General features: G+C 41.7%; 2 protein-coding genes across 5 annotated transcripts in view; one reads left to right on the top strand and one right to left on the bottom strand.

Moving 5' to 3' along the window:
- Positions 1 to 14469, bottom strand: part of zranb3 (zinc finger, RAN-binding domain containing 3) — a 102606-nt gene extending 88137 nt beyond the window's left edge. For all 3 annotated transcript variants that reach the window (XM_074626495.1, XM_074626494.1, XM_074626496.1), the window contains exons 1-4: positions 14354 to 14469; positions 12684 to 12886; positions 2935 to 2953; positions 2497 to 2675 (exon numbers count right to left, since the gene is read on the bottom strand). In XM_074626495.1, coding sequence (XP_074482596.1) covers positions 2497 to 2675; positions 2935 to 2953; positions 12684 to 12829 — 344 coding nt within the window. In that variant the 5' untranslated portion in view covers positions 12830 to 12886; positions 14354 to 14469. The remainder of the gene's footprint in view (positions 1 to 2496; positions 2676 to 2934; positions 2954 to 12683; positions 12887 to 14353) is intronic.
- An 878-nt stretch (positions 14470 to 15347) lies between these two features.
- LOC141762586 (R3H domain-containing protein 1-like) overlaps positions 15348 to 25646 on the top strand; it is a 46674-nt gene continuing 36375 nt past the window's right edge. The window contains exons 1-2 of one of the 2 annotated variants that reach the window (XM_074626492.1): positions 15348 to 15480; positions 24986 to 25145. The gene's annotated coding sequence lies outside the window, so the exon portion shown is untranslated. Of the gene's footprint in view, positions 15481 to 19106; positions 19290 to 24985; positions 25146 to 25646 lie in introns of those variants that run through there. The other variant, XM_074626491.1, reaches the window with a different exon arrangement.

The raw sequence follows: 25646 nt of genomic DNA, 5'->3' as shown, positions 1-25646 counted from the left end.
ATTCAGTAAAAATGAGTATTGGGTGAAGGTAAATTCTAACATTATCATGATGTGTTCAAATGCAATCTCGTAAAATTAAGTTTTTGTCGAAAAACTTGAATAAATCCAGATGTTTGGAGATGTTTTCACATCAATATAAATAGATAATAGAGGGAATTATGACCTGTTTAACTTCTTAACAAAAAACAGTATGACAACGGTAATAAAGAAGTGGATGGGATTTATTGTTTTACTTCTGTTTTTACCGTGGTATCAAATTGGTATCGAGAATCGTGAAATTTCACAGGTATTGGTATCGAAATTTCTGGTATTGTGACGTCCTTAACTTTTAATAGTTTAATAGACAACGTAACAATGGAGCACAGAGGAAGAAGATATCTGAGGCTGTGATACGCACACAGAACTTGTAATAGAATATCATCGGCCTCGTCCTTTACACTGCTCCGGTAGGTCTTACAACTACTCACCTTTAACATTGACCAATGCGTGTTCACAGCTAGAACTAAATACAAACATCTGTTCAAATGTTCTGGTGTTTATTGACTTCTCAACCGAGCCCTGGAGGTAAAGTAAAGCAGACTATTTAAAAAGGGTGTGTGGACACTACCAGGTTTTTTCCACACATCTCTTCTTCTCCGGCGCTTAAAAAAAAAAATCCATTCCTGGGCTGTATCGCAATTTCTATATTTTCCAGTTTATGCGCGCAGCCCAAACACAAACACACAGATACACAGTCGCAGATAAACAAACAAACACGGCGGCGGCATTCAGCTGCATGAAACTCAATAAGGATCTCTGAGAAAATCAAAAACCTTCCCGGCATCTGTCTGCTTCTAATTCTTTTGCCTTCGCCACACACATTTCCAAAAGCTGAAATAAACCTAAGATGCCATTCATGTTTCTACAAAAGAACAAAATACTGAGTGGAGGTGCTGCATAATTTTTCTTCTTGGCTCCCCGTTCAGTCATTAACACATCCCAGTTCAAGGACACGTTTTCCCCCAGAAGGCTTTCACAACCTCTTGGCGCCTCGTCTGTGATGTCAGGTGGGGAGTTTTTTTTTCCTCTCCTCCTCCAAGTCACAGAAAGTTTGTTTCATTCAAGAATAAAAAACTATGTGAAAGTTGATAATAAAAGTATTAGTCCACCGCCGTGCAAACCCAGAATCAATATAAACAGCTGGGAAAATGAGACACGTTTCTCCACGACAGCATTTTTCCACTTCTTGCGTTGCTCTTGTTCAATATTGCAGACGCTGCGCTGACATGATTTGTCTGTCAGGGCTGTCAAACATCGGCCTCTGCCGGCTCCTGACACCGAGGGACACTTCCAGATTAAATTGTCAGCTGCAACTTCTCTGTCTATCACACGTTCAAACTGTGTGACCAAGTGTGTTCATATATACATGTTCCATATCTTTAGGTAAATTATTATCGTTACATTATTATGTCTAAAGACTGTGGGTGTGATAATGTCTCCCTATCTGCTTGATATCATGGAGACTTTCACCTTCAATGACTTAAAATGTAGAATTGATCATATGGTGCCTTCAAATTAAACTCGTGAGCTCGTGCATGGGAAGTCGTGTACACAATATGCTTGGCGTTCAAGTGGTTAAGTCATGAGAACACCGCTGCTAAGCAACGAGAATATTAACGTTACTGTCGGCCTCTAGATGCCACAGAGGCTAACGATTTAGCAAGCTAGGAAGTGGGTAACATAACGCAGGAAATGCAAAGGCCGTTCTGTCCTACAAAGTACACAGGGTCATACTGTACTTCTGCCAATAGATACTGTATCTAACCAATATAATATGTGCATTTCAAACTATGTAACTGGTGAACATAGTGGTGCAGGTAAAGAGACAGATATTTCTCTCAGGAGTTGGTGGAGACCAAAACAGAGCTAAAATGAGTTAATATTGGATTTAAATTCATCAGGTTGTCAGAAGCACGACTCCAAAGGAATGCATATGTTGCCTCATATCTGTTGAATGTGTTAACAAGCAACTGTTTGCTAACAAGTTCGTCATTTAGGTTATAATATGTCATTAGGTTAGGTTATGTATTATGTTTACAGCTTGTTTCTGCTGCCCCCAAGTGGCCAACAAATTAAGTTAATGCAGATTTAACTGTACATTACTACATGTACAAACTACATTATTATTACTACATGTACAAAACAAAAACTTAACTTACAAATGTAAGTTAAGTTTAAGTTTTTGTTTTGTATGTTTATGTTTTTTTTCTAAATTTAAGTTTAAGATTTTATGTTTATTTTTTATTTTTTTAAGTTGAAGATTTTAAAGTTTTTTTAAGTTAAGTTGAAGTTCTTTTAAGTTTGAATTTTTTTTATTTTTGTTTTAGTTTAAGTTTTTTAAGTTTTTTCAAATTTTAAGTTTGTTTTTGTTTTAGTGTTTTTATGTATATGTAGTCTGTCTGCGGTGGTCTGAGGCGTTCTGGATGGATGAAGGATGGATGTGAATGGATGACCTACATGGTGTGGCTCTTGTTCTCCACCAGGTTGATGTCTCCAGGCTGCAGCTCCGGGATCCACCTCTCCAGCTCCTCGATCCAGGGGTACTTCAGGGACGACGGCACCACCACCAGGAGGGGCCACTCCCGCCTGAAGGCGCACGCCACCGCGATGGCCTGCACCGTCTTCCCAAGACCCATCTGGACGGACCAAATCAAGACGGGGGGAGAAAAACAAGTCAATCGCGCGCCGCGTCTGCGGTAAATTGCATATGACGGCCGAGCTGATGCGAGGCCCAAGAGTAATAAGGTCTCAGAATGATTCTTGTGTCAAAAGCGATTAGGCACATGGGAGTACTGCACGGGGATGACAAATTAATCTGGAAGGCATGCGGCGAAGTCCCAGGTTCATATTTTGGGGGGGAAATAGATTTCCTGAGCCAGCGTGGTGTGTGCTTACCTCATCAGCGATCATACATCTGTAAAACAAACAGAGAAAACTTTATCAGAGATGACCTATAAAAAGATATAAAAACAGCAGGGCATCATTTATTAGAGAGACACTCATCGTCTCCCCCGTCCAGATCTTCCTGGACCAGAACGCTTCCTGTCACAACCCGACTTCTCAAAGCTTCCTGGCCACAGGAAACACACACAAAGTCACCTCACACTCAGCTGCTCTTGGACATATTACAAACCTGTCACTTGTAATTTGGGTCTGCGCCGGTGCTTCGTTTCAGTTTGCTGTTGCTGTTCAATATTTGTTGTTGTTGTTGTTCCTGTTGAATATGTCTGTGTCTTGGGAGAGACTTTGGGGAGTGCTCGCTGTGTTTAGTTTCATCCAATTTCCAGCAAAACACAGCAACACGCCGGGTGATGCAGAGTTTAATTCACAAAGTAAAATAATATTTTTTGAGGAAACTGTCAATTTAAAAATAAGACATCAAATCGTATGTTCTGTCTGTTTATGCATCTCAAAGCAGTGACATCACAAACTAAAGGTTGAGTTGAGCTGTAAGGCCCAGATACACCAACCCGACATAAAAAAACTAGTGGCGATGAAGATCGACTGTTGCGTCGCCTCATGTCGCCTTTGTCTTGGCCAAAAAGTTGTACTTCAACACACCACAAAGAAGACAGCCGACGGCCAGTTACCACGTTCTGCGCTGAATCGGCTGAAAACTTCCAACGTAGGCAGACTAAGAGCCAACGGTGCAGGACACACTGGAAAAACTAGGCCGACAGACGCTCACCAACGTCCCCAAACTGTCCGACGGCCGACCGTCGGCTTGGTGTGTCAGAGCCTTTAGGAAGCTCCGAACTTGTGCTAAATTTTGTTGAGGAAAAACTGTCGTGGCCGTATTCAAAAGGGTCCCTTGACCTCTGACCTCAAGATATGTGAATGTAAATGGGTTCTATGGGTACCCACGAGTCTCCCCTTTACAGACATGCCCACTTTATGATAATCACATGCAGTTTGGGGCAAGTCATAGTCAAGTCAGGGCGGCTGTGGCTCAGAGGGTAGAGCAGGTTGTCCACCAATCGGAAGGTCGGTGGTTCGATCCACGGCTGCTCCGGGTCACATGTCGATGTGTCCTTGAGCAAGACACTTAACCCCAAATTGCTCCCGGAGGCATAGCCATCGGTGTGTGAATGAGTATTTAGATTAAATCCTGATGGGCAAAGTTGGCACCTTAGTAGCCTCTGCCATCAGTGTATGAATGTGTGTGTGAGTGGGTGAATACTGACATGTAGTGTAAAGCGCTTTGAGTGGTCGGAAGACTAGAAAAGCGCTATATAAGTCCAAGTCCAAGTCCAAGTCCAAGTCAGCACACTGACACACTGACAGCTGTTGTTGCCTGTTGGGCTGCAGTTTGCCATGTTATGATGTGAGCATATTGTTTTATGCTAAATGCAGTACCTGTGAGAGTTTCTGGACAATATTTGTCATTGTTTTGTGTTGTTAATTGATTTCCAGTAATAAATATATACATACATTTGCATAAAGCAGCATATTTGTCCACTCCCATGTTGATAAGAGGATTAAATACTTGACAAATCTCCCTTTAAGGTACATTTTTTTCTGCTAAATGCAGTACAGAACTCTAAAACGGAGCCTGCTACAGCCTCTGAAATACAGTAAAGTTGGTCAGGATCATCCCACTTTGTGCAGCTCTGCTTTAAAGTGTAACACAAGACTGAAAATGAGTGTTTTACTGTCCTTTTTTCTGACATTTTATAAGCGATTTCACAAACAAAATCAATAGATAATTGATAATGAATCTAACCATTAGTTGCATCCCTACTACTGATAACTAATTACATCAGTAGTCTGAACAATAATGTGTTTACAGACTAAATCCATCTTTTATTTCACGTGTTTAAGACGACGCCTGCAGCTGAACATTAAACTCGCCATGCAGCAGCACCAGCTCACCTGTCTGGCTGTCTCTGATACGCTACTCTGGCAGCCACATAACAGCCAACTAGACCCCCCAGTTTACACCGTACACGATAAAGGAACAATGAAAGCGCGGCGCCGTCCCTGAGCTGACGTCGTCCCCGTGGAAACAAGTACAGATGGATCAGCCTCTGTGCCCAGTGGATTTGGGGCCTATTGTCACGACCTTGCTTATTCATAAACGCTTCCAACGCCGCGTCAGAAGCAAACAGTGCGAACGGAGCAGCTCCTGAATACCTCAGACGCAGCCTCTCATTATTCTTCTTCCTCCTCCTCCTCCTCCTCCTCCTCCTCCCCCCATCTCCGCCCCATTTCTCTCTTTCAGCTGAGGAACATGATTAATGTGCACCTTGCCACTGGTGGTTTTTCTAATTGCCAGCACACCGGCCCAGTCAGCGCAATGCGCACACACACACAGACGCGGGGCAGTGTGTGTGTGTGTGTGTGTGAAAAACACACACACAAAAGACTTGCACACATGTAAATGCACACACACGTGTGTTTGCGCATACACCCACACACACCCACGCTCCCAAACTGGGTTCTGCAGGGGCAGGTGCTTGCCATTTCCCAACACATTAATCATCCTCCTTTAAATAACCTGAGTGTCGTCTTGACGGTTTGAGACTGCGAGGATGCTGCGGCGCCCGTTGCCTGACGACGGCACGGCCCCTCATCTTTCTAATGTTATCTCTGAAACCCACAAGCCCCAAAGTGTCAGGAAATGGGCCCCCCCCACCCTCCACACTCCCCTCCACCTCCCGAGGCGGTTACGGTGATTTGATGAGTTTGACCTCTGCGTGGTGATGTGTTGTGCGGCCCCGGTGTCTCACCTCAATCTTCCAGGTCCTCTGCTGAGGATCGGACCTGTGGTCAGCGGGAACGCTGCTCAGAGGGTGGATGCCGCACAAAAGGCTGTTTTACAGCGGGCCGCGCTCACACACAGCTGTGGGTTCAGAGTGCAGCTTGGCTGTTAAAATCAAAACGACGTAGCCTTTAGCGGAGAAGATTTGGGCTTTTTTCTGGTAGGAGGATGTTTCAAAAGTGTGTGTGTCTTTAAAAGGAAAAGTTGAAACCATCGCTATGTGGGGCAATCCACAACTTTTTAGCTTAAGCACCCAAATCTATCAGAGAGCTCCTTTAATTTTTTTTCAGTGGTGCTTTAAATAGAAGAAAACATGTTGTTCTGGCTGGACTTTGACAATAGTTACACACACCGGGCTCTCGTTCTGTCGTTCTGTCTTTTGTTGAGTGGAATCTTTTTCTTAACTTTATTCAACTGCTTCCAAAAGTTATCTTCATTTTCTTTTACCGTGTATTTTTAATAACGCTCCCCCACAGGGTGACATTTAGATTTACATTACATTATGTTTTCAATCACAAACAAGGAAAAGAAATAAACATTAAACACAGAAATAACAAAATAAAAAAAAGTAATGACCTGTTAAATATGCAGCTATCACGATATTTTGCATGGCAATAATGTATCGATCCACGAATGTCAAGTATTGATCTTTTATTAATAGGGCTGTCGCAAATTAGTTTTAACACAACTGATTTCTTTAACGCATTAACGCAACTTGCGATATCAATCTCTCAGAGGTTGTAGCGGGCTCAGTTTTAAAACTAGAGTAAAGATTCTGGTATCATATGAAACTATAAAACCTAAAGAATCCATTGGTACCAACCATGTCATACTAGCTTGTTGAGAAGGAGGTTAAATAACGCTCCAAACTTACTCTAAATCTTGGTGAAAAAAAGTGCCATTGTCAAAGCTGTCCCTTGACCTCTGACCTCCAGATGTGTGAATGAAAACTGTGAGATGAACAGAGTGAAAACTGTATCTTGTTAGATAAATCTGATGTTGACAAACTGCATAATTTGTAGTTGAAAAAAGGTAATAAATCTCAATATATCATATCGCAATAATCAGCATATCGCAAAATATGAAGAAGAAACGAAAAGGTGCATTCACTAGTGCTAATCTCCGCCTGATGTGTCTGCAACAATAACTGCTGTAATGTTTGATTGAATGAATGCAACCCACGATTGGCTAATCCGCCCTTCTAGACTGTAGGTGTATCATTTATTGTGTCTAATGCTATAGCTATAGCAAGGGAAAGGTTTAATCAGGGTACAAATAAAGGTCAGTCTCACAATGCACAGTGAATATAAGATGAATATAGATGTGATGTGTCTATTCTCTTACATTAAATAATCCTTTATACTTTCTTTTGAGATGTTTAATCATAACCCATGTCCTCCTGTATTTATTACAGTACATAATGAATCTTTGGCTCTAATGACGCATTCACACTGAAGATCTCAGCGTCTAAGAATGATAAATTAACATATATTTTTTAATGTTACGATACTCGTTAAGGGTGTTTCCCACCAGCATCATTCTTCTCTCTAACACCCAAACTTACCCAGCAGGCTGCACAGTTTATTTATCACGTGTGGCCTCTATACTGTGTTTCTATAAAAACCTCCATCCAAATAATGGAAAGTCAGCTATTAAAGAGGGTTACTGATGGAGACCAGGATTACATTTCTCATGCTGTATAATAGAACGCATCTCCTGCTGGCTTCATAGCACCAACATGTAATACCCCCTTACATTAATACCTATAGGAAGATTCATGCTTAATTAGGTGGAAGTGGAATTTAGAGAGACTGTAGACTGTAGAGAGACATTTCCTTATGTCCAAGATGATACTGGACCCTCCTCAGATTACTGGTCAGGTACTGATGGATCTCAATGGTGACCTGAAACTGATCTGGATTAACATACTAGAGACTAAAAGTCAGGATATCTCTGCTGCTTCTGCTAAAAAAGTCCCCCTTTAACCCTCTGAGACCCACAACAGACCCGTTTTTGTCTTTTCTAGGGGGGTACAGGGGGTCTTTAGGGGGAGATAGCAGGTCAACAGTAGATGTCACATAGAAGTGGTGTACATCATCTGAAAGCTGGGAACCTGAAGATTAATTTGAGATGCTGCTCAGTACTGTGTGTCAAGTTGTTATAGACATAAATCAGAGGTTTAGAACATTATGATGGAAGTATATGATGGTCATTTCCATGCTCTATTATGTTTCATAAGTTGTTACACAGATTTGGTGCTAAATTTAACCATTTTTACCATTGGAGAATTGATAAAAATGATCAATAATCCCTCCAAAATACCACATTAAGACACCAAGACCTTGAGGAACACCATAGAAAAAAGTCATGCTGTGATTTGGAATCAAAAACTTTTGACATTTGGAGCGAGAATTGCATTTTTCGGCGATTAGATGGCGAGCACTTCTGTTGTGTAAACTGCTCAGAAACCCCCTTATTGTCAATTTAGTTAGGAAAGCCATCCATCCTCTGAATGCTCTAGGTCTCTAGTTTGTGGCTGTAAAGTTTCATGAGGCTGTGATTATCCTAGAGGTCACCACAGGTCATTTTATACAGCAAGGTCAAGAAAATGGTCTCACTACAATGAAATGGCTCCTATATGGGGACTAACGTCTAACAACTAACACAGGGACTCTGTATAAATAAGCTGAACCGTCCTCCCCGGGCTGTAACGGTGTCGCAGCGTACTGCTGAATAGCCCAAATGATTTTATGGCAGCACTCTGTGTACGGTCTCTACATTATGAACGATACTTATGGGCGTAAATAAATCAACTTGTGTGTGTGTGTAGAGACAACAAACTCCATCTAAAGGACTTCTCAGTGATTTGACCATCACAGGCAGAGACAACACCATCTGCTTATTGATCTCCTCTCACGTCAGCAGAGCCGGTCTTATTCAATAAAAGCACCGGCAGTCACTTACAATATCATTTTGGACAAATCAGAGCAGGGCGGACACGTGTGGCTCGCTCCGACGCCTTAATGGAAGTGACCAAGAGGATGTACTTTTACTCCAAATTGATGTTGGATATGAGAGTAGTGCATTTACAGATGCACGCTGGGTAAATACATACAGATGTCAGCACTCAAATGGCACACTTCTGCCCAACTTTTCCAAACAATACAATCAACCACATCTCAAGGGGTTTTTATTGCCGCGCTGTGACACAAACTCTCCCACATTATCCCTCATCTGACTCCATAAAGCTCACTCACCCTCCCACGCGCGCCGATACGGCGGGCTGCGTACTGTAAGTATTTGAATTGCAGCAACATTTGATGTTTTGGTTCGGCGCTCTTGATGCTCTGGATGTGGAAAAAGACACGACGACTGTGAGATTTGAAAAGGAAAAAATCCGCCCACGGATCCTCCCACGCCGTCAGATACCCGACATCAATCTACGGTGTTCAGTGCATTTCAGGAGTTATTTTATAATGAAGCGCTGCCATTTATTTTCTGTCTGTCAGCCTGCCTTGTCTAGTTCCACTTCAGGTAGAGCGGTATCCTACATTTCCCACAATTGTTGCTCCTTAAAACCCAACAAGTCTGCAGCCACGTTGCATTCTGGTTGTAATTTCTGCCTCTTCTCTGTTTAGCATCAGTGAGAAAAAAAAAAGACACTGCTGCTTTAATTCGAGGCTCTTTTCATGGATATTGACCGAGCAAATAAAGAACAGCAGGGCACCTCAAAATACCCAGAAAGATCAAGATTACTGTCAATAAAATGACCATTTTTAGCTTGTAATCATCTTTACTGTCTGTCTGTGTGCAGGTGCCGTCTAAAACTAGAGGTAGTGGATTTTTAAAGGCCGATATAACAACGATAGTTTGGAGAAGGAGAAAGATGACAGCAATACACACGGATATTTACAGCAAAAGTGGCCCTCAGATGATCAGATATGGACAAATTATAACAGCCATGCTTGATAGCTAAACAGCTTTTGGCAGAGCAGCAGTCTAATGCATTAATAAGGCCATACTATAACCAACCTTATCATGCTCAATCTGTGAATAAAGCGGTCCTATGTAAAGTTAACTCTCATTAAAATATATCTCAGGTACACATGGATTTCATGTATCAGAGCCTCGATGCAAAACGGCGCTGTAGGTCCCTGCCACCGATTAATCGGCAATACTTCGGTACAGAGTCGATGCCAAAATTCTGAAAACGTTGTGACGATACTTATTTTTCTACAGTACCGCAAGTATCTAAATCAGAATCAGAAATACTTTATTGATCCCCGGGGGGAAATTGGGGCTTTGCAGTTGTAATATCTTATATAATAAAGGTAAAGAAATGTAAGAAGATAGAAATAAAGGAGTATGTAACATGTAAATCATGTACATAATGCTACAATATAAACACAATATATGTAAAGAAATACAATTAACAAAATTAAAAAATAAGAATATAAGAAATATGTACAAATATTTGCATTGAGACGTGCAATATATATATATAGCATATAACCACAGTGCAAGAGAAGTGGGATCTATTACGTGTGTTAAATATAAATGCCACAATGGTATAAATAAGAAATGAATACGAATATTTCTTCATTGTAAAGTACTATAAATGCAATATTAATGACAGTATTGCACAGTTGAAATATTGCACATTATTGTAGCGTAGGTACCGTCAGGATGCGAGACTACGTTGTCCCGGAGACGATAGAAAATGTGTTTGGGACGCAGTAAACTCACTATCAACGCGTTCTATTCTTTTTCCCTGATAGTGATACATTGCGAACAACAAATCTGCGTTGAAATCGGCAGCTAGTTAACGTTAACCGGCTACTAACAGTTAACGTTAACTAGCTCTCGTCCTGCCGACTTCAACACGGGAGATGCCCTGGTTTTAATGCGAATGGATAACGCTAAAATTGACTGTTGGCTAAACCCCTCCCCCAACAGTGATTGTCCAATCACAGCTTCTAGCCACCAATCATCACACAGGTATAAGATGATGGAGGATGAAAGGTCGAAGATGGAGTCCCACACCACCTGAGCATCACCTATGTTTGTGTGGCACCAGACAGACTGTAGGTATGTTATATGCTGTGATATTTAGAGGGATATAACATCATGTCCTCTCTACCTATACTATCTGCTGCTAACGCCACTCCTGCTCGTCTCCAGAGAGGAGCTCTGCCCGCTGCTCTCTCCCTGTCACATTGATGCCAATTGACTGAGGTAGCTGTCCACGCGGTGCAGCGAGAGCCAATTGACTCCTGACCCGGTCCGTGTAACAAAGCAGTGCCTCCCAGTGTTCCCGAATCAATATGGCCGCTCGGCATCACAGCGACGGCGCTCAGATTGGCTCCCCCTGCGCTGACCTTCCCGAGAACCCGAGCGCACATCGACTGGTCGGGGAGGAGGAGGCAGGCGACGGCCGAGTCCTGGTCCGCTCCTGCAGCTGATGCTCAACACTTAACGGACTGAAGGGCAACTGAGAAACTTCCCCATACAACATGGACTCTACCTGACCTTCTGAATTTAAAACCACAGTCTGGACTTTTTACATCTGGAGCCATCGCAATGTATCGTAGCGGAGTTTTCCCATCGCACTATAGAGGTGGGGCTGCCTACTTTAAAGCTCTATTAGGTAAATTATCTACCTAAACGTGTCATCCTATTCGACTAAATCACACACTGGGGCAGCATTACAAAGAAAAATGTGTATTGCGACAGATTTTTCTAAAGATTTGTTGTGAAGTATGGACACAAACTGAACATCAAAAATCGAAAACATATCAGTGACCATCGTTTTCTAAACACCTCGCCTCTTCCTGTAATTGGTGTGAAGCTTCTGAGTGAAGATACAAGAAGTTACTTGCATTCTTCTGTGAAAACGCTCAGACAATAGATTTGAAGTGAAAGCATCTTTGTAGCTACAAATCAATATTTACACACTGCAGAAGTGAAGAGGAAGGTAGGGCTGCAAACACGGGATGGCATAAACATAGAGGGGGGGGGGGGCTGCTGCTCATCTCGTTCCTTGTCATGTTAGCACTGATTTACAAGATGCAAGCTGACCTTTCGTTTAAAATACTAGTGTTGCGATATCATAGATGTTTCTTAACACACAACTTAAAGGGATAGTTTGGGTGTTTTGAAGTGGGGTTGTATGAGCTACTTATCCATAATCAGTGTGTTACCTACAGTAGATGACGGTCGGCACGCCTCCAGTTTGGAGAAACAGACAGGAGCACCAGCACGGGAGCAAAGAACGGGGAACAGAAGCTGCTATCTATGCTCTCGCCAAAGCCACCAGACTCCATTGAAAACTTTTTGGTGCCGTATCATAACAACGGCTTGTATATCCGCCGTCCTCGGTCTTCCCGTTTCCTTTGTTGAATGATGAATACAGATTACCGCTGCCTGCTGGTGTGGAGAGTTGTTTCCTCTCACGCAGGTGCAGAACGTACGTAGTAGTTGGCCGTCGGCTATAGTTTTTGCGGTGTGTTCGAGTGCAACTTGTCGGCCAAAACAAAGGCGACGTGAGACGACGTAACAGGCGGCCTTCATCGGCGCTAGCTCTCTGATGTCGGGTTGGTGTGTCTGGGCCTTCAGGGATAATGGTTCAGGTTTAGGTAGAGGGAAGCGTATATCGATGGGGAAACAGTATCCAACACAACACCACAGCAGTACATTGCTTTGCTCCCGTACTCCTGGCACTGGGGGCGTGCCGACCGTCATCTACTGTAGGTAATACACTGACTATGGATAAGTTCCTCATACAACCTCACTTCAAAACACTTGAACTATCCCTTTAAAAAAAATGAGAAACTACCCTAATTGACTTACAAACAATAAAGCTGTGACGCAATAGACTGCTTACCGTCCATTCCTGGATAGAGCGAACTCCACCCCCTCCCTTTGGAAAGGCATGAGGCGCTGCAGGAGCTTGTGAGGAAGGCCTGACAGTTGCTGTGACCATCTTGTATCACAGCGAGAGGTCTGTAGGCCATTATCATCCATTTCCATTCGCCAGTCCTCATCAGTTTCTCGGCCCTTGCTCAGTCAGCCGTCTCTGATTTTAGGCTGGAGATAAAAAAAGAAAAACATAAAATAAATTGATAGCTGATTTAAACACGTTTTATAATAATGATAAGAAGCTTCCCTCTGCTGCCCACGAGCACTGACAGGAAGGCCATTATTAGAAGCTGCATGACGCAGTCTAGTGGACAAAGAAAGCCTGAATTTTACATGAGATGGTAAAAGTTGCCTGTCTCAGCTCCCTCCAGTTACAACAGCATCTTTTCTGTGTTGCCTCACCTGACGCTGTCCTGGTCAGTCCAGGAAGACCTTTCTGACTGCCTCCACATGTAATTACACTTATTGGTGAGTGTACACCAACAAAAAAAACACAAAATCATGTGTCTAAAACAGTATCCCATAAGGACAGTGTTGTCCAGATAGAAGTCAGAGAGCAAGCGGTGCTTATTATATAAAAAATAATCACTTTTTGGATAATTTATAATAATAATATTATAATAATCTGTAATAACAACAACCACAAATTAACTTTGATAGTTAATTACCAACCAAAACCACCTAAATGCTTCAAGGTAAGGCAGTATCTTGCAGTTATCTAGCTAAATTATTATATTAGATAGATATTACTCACTTTTAACATCTCCAGTTTATCGGCAGATGAAATTTACATAATTAATATGATTAATATTTAGCAAAATATTATGTACATAAAATTATATGGCTTAAAATGTTTTATTTTTAAAAAAATGTAATACTGTAGAATATATTTGGAATTTTTTGGTAATGAAAATCTGAACGTGTTTTATGTAACCACTGTATTGAACTTTTGAAATAAAGTATAAAAGCTAAGCTATAACTTCATTTTAGCTAAAATGTTATGTATTGAGTTTAAACTTTACTTTATAAGCAATATATTAATTAGAGGACCTATCATCTTTGGGATCATTTATAATAATTATTATATATTAATCTGTAATAACAACAATTATTAATGAATGAATGAATTAGAGGAATTAAAGAACATGTTGCCAGGTTAGGACCCACCACTTAATGCACAATTAAGTATGCAAAGAACAAATTTGGAGTTATAATAAGTGGTCAGGATGCAGCATGGAGCAACACAAACCGGAAGTAAACAAACTTGCCTATAGAAATAAAAGCACACAAATTAAATGTATGTTATTTTCCACCAAAACCACCTAAATGCATCAAGTTAAAGCTTCCTAAGGCAGTTAGCTAGCTAAGTTATAACTTAATGTTAATTAAAGTTGTATGTATTGAGTTTAAAGAAAGCTAGAGCCAGCAACACAAACCGGAAGTAAACAAACGTCACGTGTTCTAGCTACATGCTAGCTACGTTAGCTCCTCTGAGCAGAGCCGCTCTGCCTCAGACAGCGTTGCTTTGACACCGTGACTCAAGAGCAGCACTCATATAAGCATACAGTAAAAGTGTTGTGCTAACAAAGCTAAATAACACGTTAAGTGTGTTAGTGAATGCGTGGTTTTGCCTACCTGCTTATGAGACAACAGGCTGAACTGAAACACTGCAAAGTTTCCCGGCAAATTTAAGGTTTACATCCACATCCGCAGTTATCAATGCAGCTTCCGGTCACTTGATGAACTTACAACTAAAGCAGGGGTCAGCAACCTGCTGCTCCAGTGGCTCCCTGTGGACCTTTTAAAAATGGAAATTAGTAACTGTTTTCTGTTTACATATTCATTTTTATTTATCATTGTTGTAGGTCTATGGTACGAGAATAAAGTCATAATATTAGGATAATAAAGGTCATAGGTTTACGAGAAAAAAGTTGTAATATTATGAGAATAAAGTCATAATATTAGTATATATATAGTAGTAGTAATTTTTTACGTGTTATTTTCTTTTTTCTCTTAAAGTTATGACTTTATTCTAGTAATATTACAACTTTTTTTCTCATAATATTACGACTTTTTTCTCGTAAAGATGGACTTTTTTCTTGTGATATTACGATTTTTTTCACGTAAAGTTATGACTTTATTCTAGTAATATTACGACTTTATTCTCATAATATTATGACTTTTTGTCTCGTAAAGTTATTACTTTTTGCTCGTAATATTACGACTTTTTTCACGTAAAGTTACTACTTTTTTCTCGTAATATTAAAACATTTTCTCGTAAAGTTACAACTTTATTCTCGTAATATCACGACTTTTTTTCTTGTAATATTACGACTTTTTTCCAGTAAAGTTATGACTTTATTCTCGTGATATTACGATATTTTTTGTTAAGTTATGACTTTATTCTAGTAATATTACGACTTTTATCTCGTAAAGTTACGACTTTTTCCTCGTAATATTACAACTTTTTCTCTCGTAAAGTTACGACTTTTTTCTGGTAATCTCAGATTTTGTTTCCCTCAATGTGGCCCTAATACTCCGTAGAACATTTACTTATTTAAAAAATAAATAAAATAAACATTTAAAAATAAATCCAAGACGTGACGTATTTACGTAACACCCCTACGGTCTACGTGCCTAACGTGAGTATCTGACGCACTCTGCTCTCTCCAGGCTGCTCGCCTCCTCCGTCTCTCCTTCACTCCGCCACAAACACTATCACCTCTCGGTAGAGACTACGGCTGTGTGCAAACCAAAAAGCGGTAAGCCAAACATTAGATATATGCAGTATATTATATCCAACCGGTTACCTTGATAAAACATGTTGTAATCATGTAACACGAAGCTAGTTTAGCAGTAAACATCTCTCTTGTTGGTGCGTGACAGCGCCGGTGTTTGGCCGTTTTCAGCCTAGCTTAGCACCGACACGACCTGACTCCTAATGCTGCCTTGCTCGTCGGCAAAAGCACACACACGGAAATTAAACACAGTTTTTAAATCGTAAGATTCTATACTTAAATTCGGCTCTCATCCCGATTAACCAAACAGCATTAATTTAATAATACAGCTTAATTAAATAACTTTAAGGCCTGGTTTGACTGCTGCTTCTCCAACGTTAATATGCGGCAACGACCAGTTTGTGCCTTTTCAATACGCTTTAATTGAATTATTGCGCTGCTTATGTACATGTTTTATCAGCCGAATTATAGTTATATGTATGATTTATCAAATTGAAAAGTCACAAGTTAAACGGGGTTTGCTTACACCACGAAAACATTAAAATAGCCAAATTTTGAATGGAGTCTGGTGGTGCGGGGCGGAAAAGCGAGCAAAAAATAGCATTTAAGTGCTCTAAATGATTAATCAAATGCTATAATATGCTATGCTATGATATGAATCTTTTTGTGTGCAGATGCATGATTGACAATGACATATTTTCTCTGTCGATGGTTGCATGGAAACACTAATTAATCAATCCCACGTATTAATAAATGACATTGCGCACATACAAAGTGCTTTACCAAATAAGGGTAAATGTGGTTATATTTGGAGTGACAAGTAAAATGTACCAGTCTTCTAATAAGTGCATAGTACTTAATTGTAAATATGTATTAAAATGATGAATTATGCAGTGTACTTTGGTGCATAATCAAGCATTTTCAGAGATTCTAATGGTTTTTGCTAAGATTTAAGCCTTTTTATACAGTAGTATAGCTCTTAACATTGACATACAGTCGTTTAGTGCAGCTCCATTACTGTTGTCAGATTTATGCTTGTTAAAGGTCATAAATCATGCATCTAATAACTCATGTTGTGTAATAAGTAACCCATACCCACCATAATTCTTATGCACTAGCCCAGATAATCATCGCCTCATAGGCTGGGTAGAGATGTGCAGTGAACAAGTTGCCACCAGTGAGGCTGCTGAGCATCATGATGGTTTCGTTTTCATTAAGGTACCAGCGGAGCCTGGTGGGTGGAGGTGGAGAGTGGATGATGCTGTGGAGGCTCAGTCCCTCCGGCTGCTGTTTTTCAGAGAGCGGAGATGATGTGTTAATCTTCACCGATATGTACATCATGTATTGTGTGTTGTGTGTATGGGGATTTATGACCATAATTAGTCATCGTGTGTGCTGATTTAGAAGCTCTCAATCAGGTTATGGAGTCATATTGCAGATAAATAACAGAAAAGTACACTACATTATTGCACAACCATAACTGCTCTGTTGACCATTCATTACGCAGGTGCACATTCGATGACATTATCAGATATCGAGGTTGAGGATGCTGCGTAATAGCTTTCACCAAAAAGGTGGTGACTAAATAATTCATCGCCCTTCCAAGGTGGCGGTGGTGGTGGTGAGGGGGGGGGGGGGGTGTCTCTTTCCGTCTATGGTGCGACGGTACGACGGAGTATTAGGGCCGCAATGAGGGAAAATAAATAAATCTGAGATTTAGAGAATACAGTCATAGGTTTACGAGAAAAAAAGTTGTAATATTATGAGAATTAAGTCATAATATTAGTATATATAGTGGTAGTAATTTTACGTGTTTTCTTTTTTTCTCTTAAAGTTATGACTTTTATTCTAGTAATATTACGACGTTTTTTCTCGTAAAGTTATTACTTTTTTCTCGTAAAGTTATTACGTTTTTCTTGTAATATTACAACTTTTTTTCTCGTAAAGTTATGACTTTTTTCTCGTAATATTACGACTTTTTTCTCGTAAAGATATTACTTTTTTCTCGTAAAGATATTACTTTTTTCTCGTAATATTACGACCGTTTTCTCGTAATATTACGACTTTTTTCTCGTAACATTACAACATTTTCTCTTGTAAAATGTATGACTTTTTTCTCGTAATATTACGACTTTTTTCCCGTAATATTACGACTTTTTTCTCGTAAAGTTATGATTTTATTCTCGTAATATTACGACTTTTTTCTCGTAATATTGCGACTTTTTCTCTCGTAATATTTCGACTTTTTTCTCATATTACAACTTTTTTTCTCGTAAAGATATGACTTTTTCTCGTAATATTACGACTTTTTTCACATAAAGTTATGATTTTATTCAGAAAAGTACACTACATTATTGCACAAATGCTCCCCTCCAGGGCTTAAAATAATTGTTTGCCATAACAGTTTCACCCGCCGCCGCTGCTCTGTTGACCATTCATTACGCAGGTGCACATTCAATGACATTATCAGATATCGAGGTTGAGGTTGCTGCGTAATAGCTCTCACCAAAAAGGTGGTGACTAAATAATTCATCGCCCTTCCAAGGTGGCGGTGGTGGTGGTGGAAATGTCTCTTTCCTATAATATTTGGTCCATTAAATAATTCATCCGCCTATCCATAAATTGTTTGTTCAATCGGTGACCTTTTCACGAGATTAAGGGGAAGCACAATCCTTCAGAGACCCGGGCATAACGAATGGCACAATTATGAGATCGGATCGGATCGGTGCTGTCGCAGCCCGGTGTCGGTTGCTAAGTGACAGCAGGAACTTTTTCCGCCCACTGTGTTTGCTGTTAAAAGTCTGCGAGTGACTGAAAGGACGAAAACAATCACATTATGGCGGTCTAGACTGCGCGCAGGACCCTGCTTGTGTCTTTGACAGCCTGTCAGTCACTCGATGATGAATATTTTCAGAGCTCAATTATCACGTCGTGTGTGCGGAGAGGACACATGCTGATCCCTTTTCCCCCTATTAAATCATCTATTTAGATGAAATGGACGAGGCTAGGGGTGCGGTTTGTTTGTCCTGATGCAGTATTGTTTTCCACCAAGATCTGATTTTATTGCAGTATTTTACTCAGCGGTGTTTCAGGTGGCGTCTCTATCTCTGAGTCTGTGGGATTATCTTTCTTGTGTGAAAAGCAGGGTGCCAGCTTTTAACGGGAAGGTAGCCCAGCGAACAGCTCGGCCTCGCAGCGGCCAGCGCCTCCCCATCGACTCTCCACCTGGTCGTTGAGCACCTAGCTGGCTGCCCGTCCTCCTCCTTCTTCTCCTTTTTCTCTGCTCCTCTTTACCGCCCACCCTCCCTGTTTCCTCCTCTCCATCTCCTTCCATCTATCCCATGTCCCTGGCTGCCCTTTTCCTCCTCCTTCCCCCCGCCTCCATCCTAAAGCAGAGTAGCTAATGAAGAGCCCCATTTAGCCGGCGACTTTGGTTCAGTCGTAGCGCCGGCCCGCCGTGACTGGCTGCCGAGGCTCTGACATCACACAGGGGCCAGCTGTTGATTTGGCGCTGTCTCCAAGGCTGGCTGGCTTGATGGGTTGTGGCAGGTAGACTTGTGCTCACGCAGCACCCTCCCCTCCCTCCCTCTCTCTCGCTCTCTCTCTCTCTCTCTCTTTGTGACACCCACTCTCCCTCACCCTCTTCCCTTTTACACTCCCCGCTCCGCCGTCCTCCACTCTCACTCAGTCGAGCGAGCGAGCAGGAGGCAGCTGCCGAGGAGCGAGCTGGGAGGCGACTCCAGCCTCCTCTCCGGCAAAAAATTGTGCCTCCTGTGCGATGGAAGCTAAGCGGTTGCGTAGCGGAAAGGATGGAGGGCAGAGCTGCCGGGCAGGTAGGTCCTGCAGCTTCGAGCCAACTCGCATGCTATTTCTGCTTTTTCATATTTCTTTCTGCATTTTCTTTGGGTTTTAATTTCAAAACAAAAATCTCTCTGCATCAGCTTTTCTTTTATCATCGCATGGTAGCAAGTGTCTTCGGCTTGGTAAACTAAGTGCGACAGCGCCGAGCTTTTCCAAATCTCCTCTCTGCTTTTCATTACGAGGATAATTAGCAGAGATCAGCCAATAAGAGGCTCCGCTCTGCATTGTTCTCCATCATCTCTCCCTTGTTTGTTCTGCAGGTGTTGCCTGCAAATGGACTTTTAATGAGTCTGGCAGACTTTTTTTTTTAGTTCCTCTCATAAAGGCTCTATAGATTTAAACTGCTAGACTTGCATGTTTTTCTGTGTTTATTGTTTCTCCTCCTAATTGCCTAGATTGATATTCCCTGGTAGCCCTCCTGTGGGATAGGTAATGGATTACCTACCTATGCTCTGCTGTGGATTTAATTTATTAATGCTGGCTGGCTGCGCCTCTGCTCCGGCGCTCCCACCGCCTTACGCGACCTGGAGGCTGAGCGCAATTAGAGCCTCATTTGTGCCTGTTTATGTTGTGTATTTTTTTCCCCAGTTAATTCAGTCTATTACAGGCAGTTCCTTAAACTGACACCGCCTCAGTCGCCCCCCAAAATCGAGGCAGGCAGTGTATGAAAGTGATATAATTTCATAAGCTTTGCACTAATCGTTTTCTGGTCCAATTATACAGCTCCCCTGTCAGTGCTTTCCCTCGCTTTTGCAATTAGCAGAAATGGCTAGAAAATGGGAGATTAGTTACTCGGCTTAGCAAAAAAACGGCGAAATCAATTTTATTGCGGCGCCACGAGTGCGCGCCAGCATTAGTAAGCTAATTAACTGTTTATTTGATGTCTGATTTTATCAGGCAGGCATGGTGCATGTCCTGCTGAATTTCCTCTCCAATCCGTTGCCGTGTTTGGAAGTCAATTCATTGTCGTGATAATGTTTGTGGCTGCACTTGCTGTGAGTCCGTTTTTAGATCTCAGCCAAGCATAACTGGTATTTTTTTCCCCTCAGAAATGGTGAGCAGGTGACACAAAGCTGTCAGACGTGGTATTACCTTTTGTGTTTGAGCTTTTGTTTCAGCTCTGTTTAGTATTCTACATCTTCTGCAGACAATATCCCAGCTGTTTGGCATCGCTCCTACCGTTGTCCTTTTTTTATGTGACACTTGCTAAAGCTCATCAGCCGCAATAAAGCATGAATATTTTTTCAATCTGCAGCTGCACGCAGGAACGACGCTGCCACTTCTTTTTTTTTTGTTGCTCAGGCGCTTAAAAAAATCATGTTTTCTTCGTGTTCTTTTTCCCGCCCCGTGGTTTGACTCACCTCCTCGTTCTCCGTCGAGGATAGCGCCAGAGGGGATGGAGGAGATTGAGGGAGGGATTGAGGGTCCTTCACCTCCCCAGTTGAGCTGGTTTTAGCCCCGGACAAGAGCCCAGATCCACGCAGGTGTGGGAGGGAAAGGTCAGCAAGAGACAGGAGAGAAAGAAAATACTGGAGTGTGTGTGTGTGCGTGCCATCACCAGTAGGCTCTTATGCGCCTCACAGTGATTGAAAAATTTCTCATTAGCTCGCCATCGAGCGTAATTGTCCGTGAGAGCAGTCCGCTAAGAGCCCAGTGTATGATTAACTCGGCTCAGTTGACGGCAACCCTCATGACCCCGCTGTGGGTTTGTTTGAGAATTCATTTCAAGAATTTGTGCGGTGAGTGGAAGAACGTGTGCGCTTGTTGCACCAATTCTGCTGTTACTCTTGATGATTTATGGAGAAATCATTTGATTTTCCTGCATTGCAATCCGTCTAATTGAGCATTTTAATGCATGTATTTGTGTTCTTATTGTGATGCATCGGTGAAGGGGGCGGCGTGACCCTGAACGACGCCCGAGGGAGCCTCTTTAAGGTTTGCCGCGCTCTGCGGCGACTGTAATACTAAATGAACCACTCCCTGTCAGCTACAGCACAATACTGGAGGACGCACTAGGCGGGCGGAGTACAAGTTCACTGCTGTCTGTGTGTGTGTGTGTGTGTGTGTGAGTCCTAAGAAGCTGCTGAGCACCAATCAGAGCGGTGATGTTTCCTTGTCTGTCAAAACCTCTTTTTTCCTGTGCATTGTTTGCGACATTAGCATTCATAAGACACCACACCGGCTCAGTGTGAAGTCCTGAAGCTCCGCTCAGCAGCTCCCGTCATAAAACCTGGAGCGCCCCATGGCCACGACTCCAGCCACACCGCTGTCCGCCAGAGCAACTTTTACACTCTGCGTGTGTGCATGTGTGCGTGATATCGCTGCAGGACCAGCACTGAATTACAGAGCAGTGTTCCACATTTTAGCTGGCTCGTCTTCTATATGCAGCAGCTTGAATTGGCACCACTTTTGCGAGCAAGAAGGGCAACTTCTAGAGACACCACAGCAGTGAAATGGTAGTTCTGTTACACCAGAATCAGCATGTAAAAGGTGCATTTAGAAAGAGATAGGAGGCAAAAAAGAAGAGGGTAGAGATGGGAATGTCGGAACGAGAGGAAAAAGAGATAGGTCCCAACCTATTTTCTTTGAAGCCCCCCCTATTTGTATCTAAGAAAAGCTGACGTCATCACCCTAAAAAATATTACAAATCCTCGAACAAAATCCTTAATTTGAATAAGGTGATTCATTGCATTGAAAATGTTGTTTTTGAAAGGCTAACTGCCAACAAATATGTATTGAAACGGAATATTTCGTTCGATAAAAACATTTTAGAAATGATGATGCCCCCCCCTACTTGTATCTAAGAAAAAGCTGAGCCCCCACAACCCATATTTTCTGACGTTAGCACCCTAAAAAAAATTCAAATCCTCGAACAATATCCTTAATTTGAATAAAGTGATTCATCGCATTGAAAATGGTGTTTTTTGAAAGGCTAAACGCCAACAAATATGGATTTGAAGCAGAGTATTTCGTCGGATAAAAACACGTTTTGAATTTTAGAAATGATATGATGGTATCTAAGAAAAGCTGAGCCCCGACCACCCATATTTTCTGACGTCATCACCCTAAAAAAATTACAAATCCTAAAACAAAATCCTCTCCAATTTGAATAAAGCGATTCAGCGTATTAAATTAGTTAGTTGAAAAAAAAAAGAAAAAAAAAATCAACTTTCTTAAATGAATATAACTCGTCAGTGCGTGCCTCTCTTTGTGTGCGGCAAGCGGGAGAGCAAACTGTTTTTTGACCGCAGTGAAAATGTTGGTTTTGAAAGGCTAAACGCCAACAAATATGGATTGAAGCAGAATATTTCGTGGACAAAAACATGTTGTGAATTTTGGAAATGATGAAGTCTCCCGTACTTGTATCTAAAAAAAAAATTACAACTCCTCAAACAAAATCCTCCAATTTGAATAAAGTGATTCAGTGAAAATGTTGTTTTTGAAAGGCTAAACACCAACAAATATGGACTGAAGCAGAAGATTTCATCAATTAAAAACGTGAATTTTGGAAATCTCTTTTCAGTAAAGTTTGACTTTTCGACTTTTCAATGCTCTGAGTTATGCAACAATCCTTCGCAGCCACCACTAGAATCTAATTCTACAAATAGTATAAAACTAATAATATTAGTGTAGCCGGATTTTTATCTGCAACTGTGCACAAATACCGGCTTTAAACAGAATGTGGCTTATTAAGTAGCACAAAAATATCTTTTTAAATTACCTTCTGTATAAATCATCCAGTAAGTGTGTTGTTATTTTTTTTAGTTATACATAGAGGGGGCCCGGACCCCAGGGTTGGGAACCACTAATCTAGATGACCAACAAACTAATAAATGACTGGCTACAAGCTGCATGTACTGGGCTGTGTACTCTCCAGATGTAAGTAATTATATAAGTGACATCAACATTGATGGATGGATCCGCTTCGGGCCTCACACTCGTCCGTCTGCCAGTGCCAGGCAGAGACGCTACAGCCTGAAGGGGACATTTTAGTCACAAATTTGCTAAAACGTCAAACAGCATTCATGTTAAGGAGTTGAGGAGTCTGAAGTATTCACGCTCGGGCTGTTTGAACAATGCACCAAATGGCGACTGTTCCACGTCGCTCCCACCCGTCATCATCTCAGTCTGCCACCCTGGCTGCTGTCATGAGGAGGAAGATTTATATAAAGTGAGCACAGGGATTCCACTTGACCTTTTTGGCTGGCTCTGGGGGTTGGGGGTGGGGGGTCTCACCCAGACCATGTTGGGAGCAGCAGCCAGGCCTTGGCACCGCTGGGTGCCAGGAGTCAGCGTGGAACCTCGCCCGCTCACTGAGACGGGGATTAGGGGAGGAGGGAGAGGCCGGGAGGAACGCAGGGAGACAAGGATCAGTTATATATGTTGCTATGAGGGAGTGTACAGCGTCAAGTAACGTGATGTAGAACTGGAACAAATAATTGATTATTGGTAGGGCTGCATGTGACGGTTATTTTCACTGTTGATTAATAATTTTCTCCATTAATCGATTAGTTGTTTGGTCTATAAAATGGTGAAAAATGTATCAAAGCCCAAGATGACGTCCTCAAATGTCTCGTTTTGTCCACAACTCAAAGATATTCAGTTTACTGTCATAGAGGAGTAAAGAAACCAGAAGATATTCACATTTAAGAAGCTGGAATCAGAGAATTTTGACTGTTTTTTTTCTTAAAGATATACTCAAACCGGTTAATCGGTTGTCAAAATAGTTGGCGAGTAATTTAATAGTTGACAACTAATGGATTAATCGTTGCAGCTCTAGATTAGCCGTTGGACATAAAATTGATAATCAATGTCAAAAATGCCAAACATTGGTTCCATTGTAAACTAGGGCTGCGTATTGGCAAGAATATTTTTTACACCCCCGAGATGTCACCTTGGGCGTTATTAAATTATGATGCACACTTTTCACTATTTTCTGACATTTTATAGACCAAATGAATAATGGTATAATGGACTAAGGAATTGGCAGATTAATGGATAATGAAAACATTTGTTAGTTGCCTCTCTAATGTTTAGCATCCTAATTTGGCAGCTCCGACCAACTGCAACCCAATAAAGTTGAGTTATAATGTCACTTTTTCACCACGTAGAGGAGGAACGTGGCTAATTAATGCAGCCATTCAACAGAATAGTGTGCAGTAAAATACTGATTTAGACTTTTCTCCAATATTATGACAATATTTAGTTGTTGTTGGCGTTTTCAGATGCCTGCCCTGCCCAACCAGTATCACCATCTAGTTCAGCTAGAAAGGAATTTGCTGGAAAATAGAGATTGTACACTAGACGATCTGAAATTTATGTGCCACCAAATGGCATAGGATTTTCAGCTGAGAAATGCTATCTTCCCCCCGCTGCTCTCTGAATTCCTAATGCCTGGTTTTTACGAGGTTGGCAGGGGTGCCTACTCCTGTTGCCTCCGCCGCACTCCCATCTCCGGGCTCATCAATTATTTATGGCGTATCGGCACGCACAGGCCCCCGGAATACACATCCGCCACGCTTTTTACTTTTTCTGCTCCGACTCACAGATATTTCAGAGTTGCTGACGTCCCGGCTGCTGTCAGTCCACGCGACCTCCGTGTCAGCGACCCCTGACCTCTCTCACCTCTAGCACCACAGCGCTAACCCCGTGCCTCTCTCGGTTGCAGGTCAGCAGGGGTCATGAGGGTGTCGGAGGCCCCGGTTGCCGTTCAGAGCAGCTGAAGCAGACATGGGCAAAGAAGTCTCCAATGGCATCGGTAGGCTCAGCCTCATCGACTTCACCAGCCACATCCTCCTTCGCCACAACCACCACTGGCTACGCAACAAGTACGTCTCCTCTTTGTTTCTGTTTCTGGTCAGTCAGGGAATATGATGCATGCTTCTGGGAATGTTAAAGTCATAAAAGTCAAGTTTCAATCCAGATTTAGGGCAAACTTTAACTGAAAATGTGAATATTGGAAGTAGGTTCGTCGAGACAAACAGCTGGTGGTGCTATTAAACCAGTGCAGAAGAAGATGACGTAATTAAAAGAGCTCCTCACTTATTACACAACACCAACAGCCCAGCCTCTGACATGCTCAGAGTAAGATATGGAAACTACAATATCACATATTTATACATCTAGAAATAGATATTTGCCTTCTCACCATTACAATAATTGCAATTCAAGAATAAAGTCCTATAAAGATATTGATTCTTTTACCAAATATGTGATGTCAAATATGTATTTGTGTTAAAAATATACAGCTCAACATTAATTTCCTCTAAAGCTTCACATTTAAAACACATTTATTCACCAGTTATCACTTCCATTGAAGCATTAAAGGT

This window comes from Sebastes fasciatus, chromosome 24 (assembly GCF_043250625.1).
Source record: "Sebastes fasciatus isolate fSebFas1 chromosome 24, fSebFas1.pri, whole genome shotgun sequence".
NCBI lineage: Eukaryota > Metazoa > Chordata > Actinopteri > Perciformes > Sebastidae > Sebastes > Sebastes fasciatus.
This window is presented reverse-complemented; position numbering and strand designations above follow the sequence as displayed.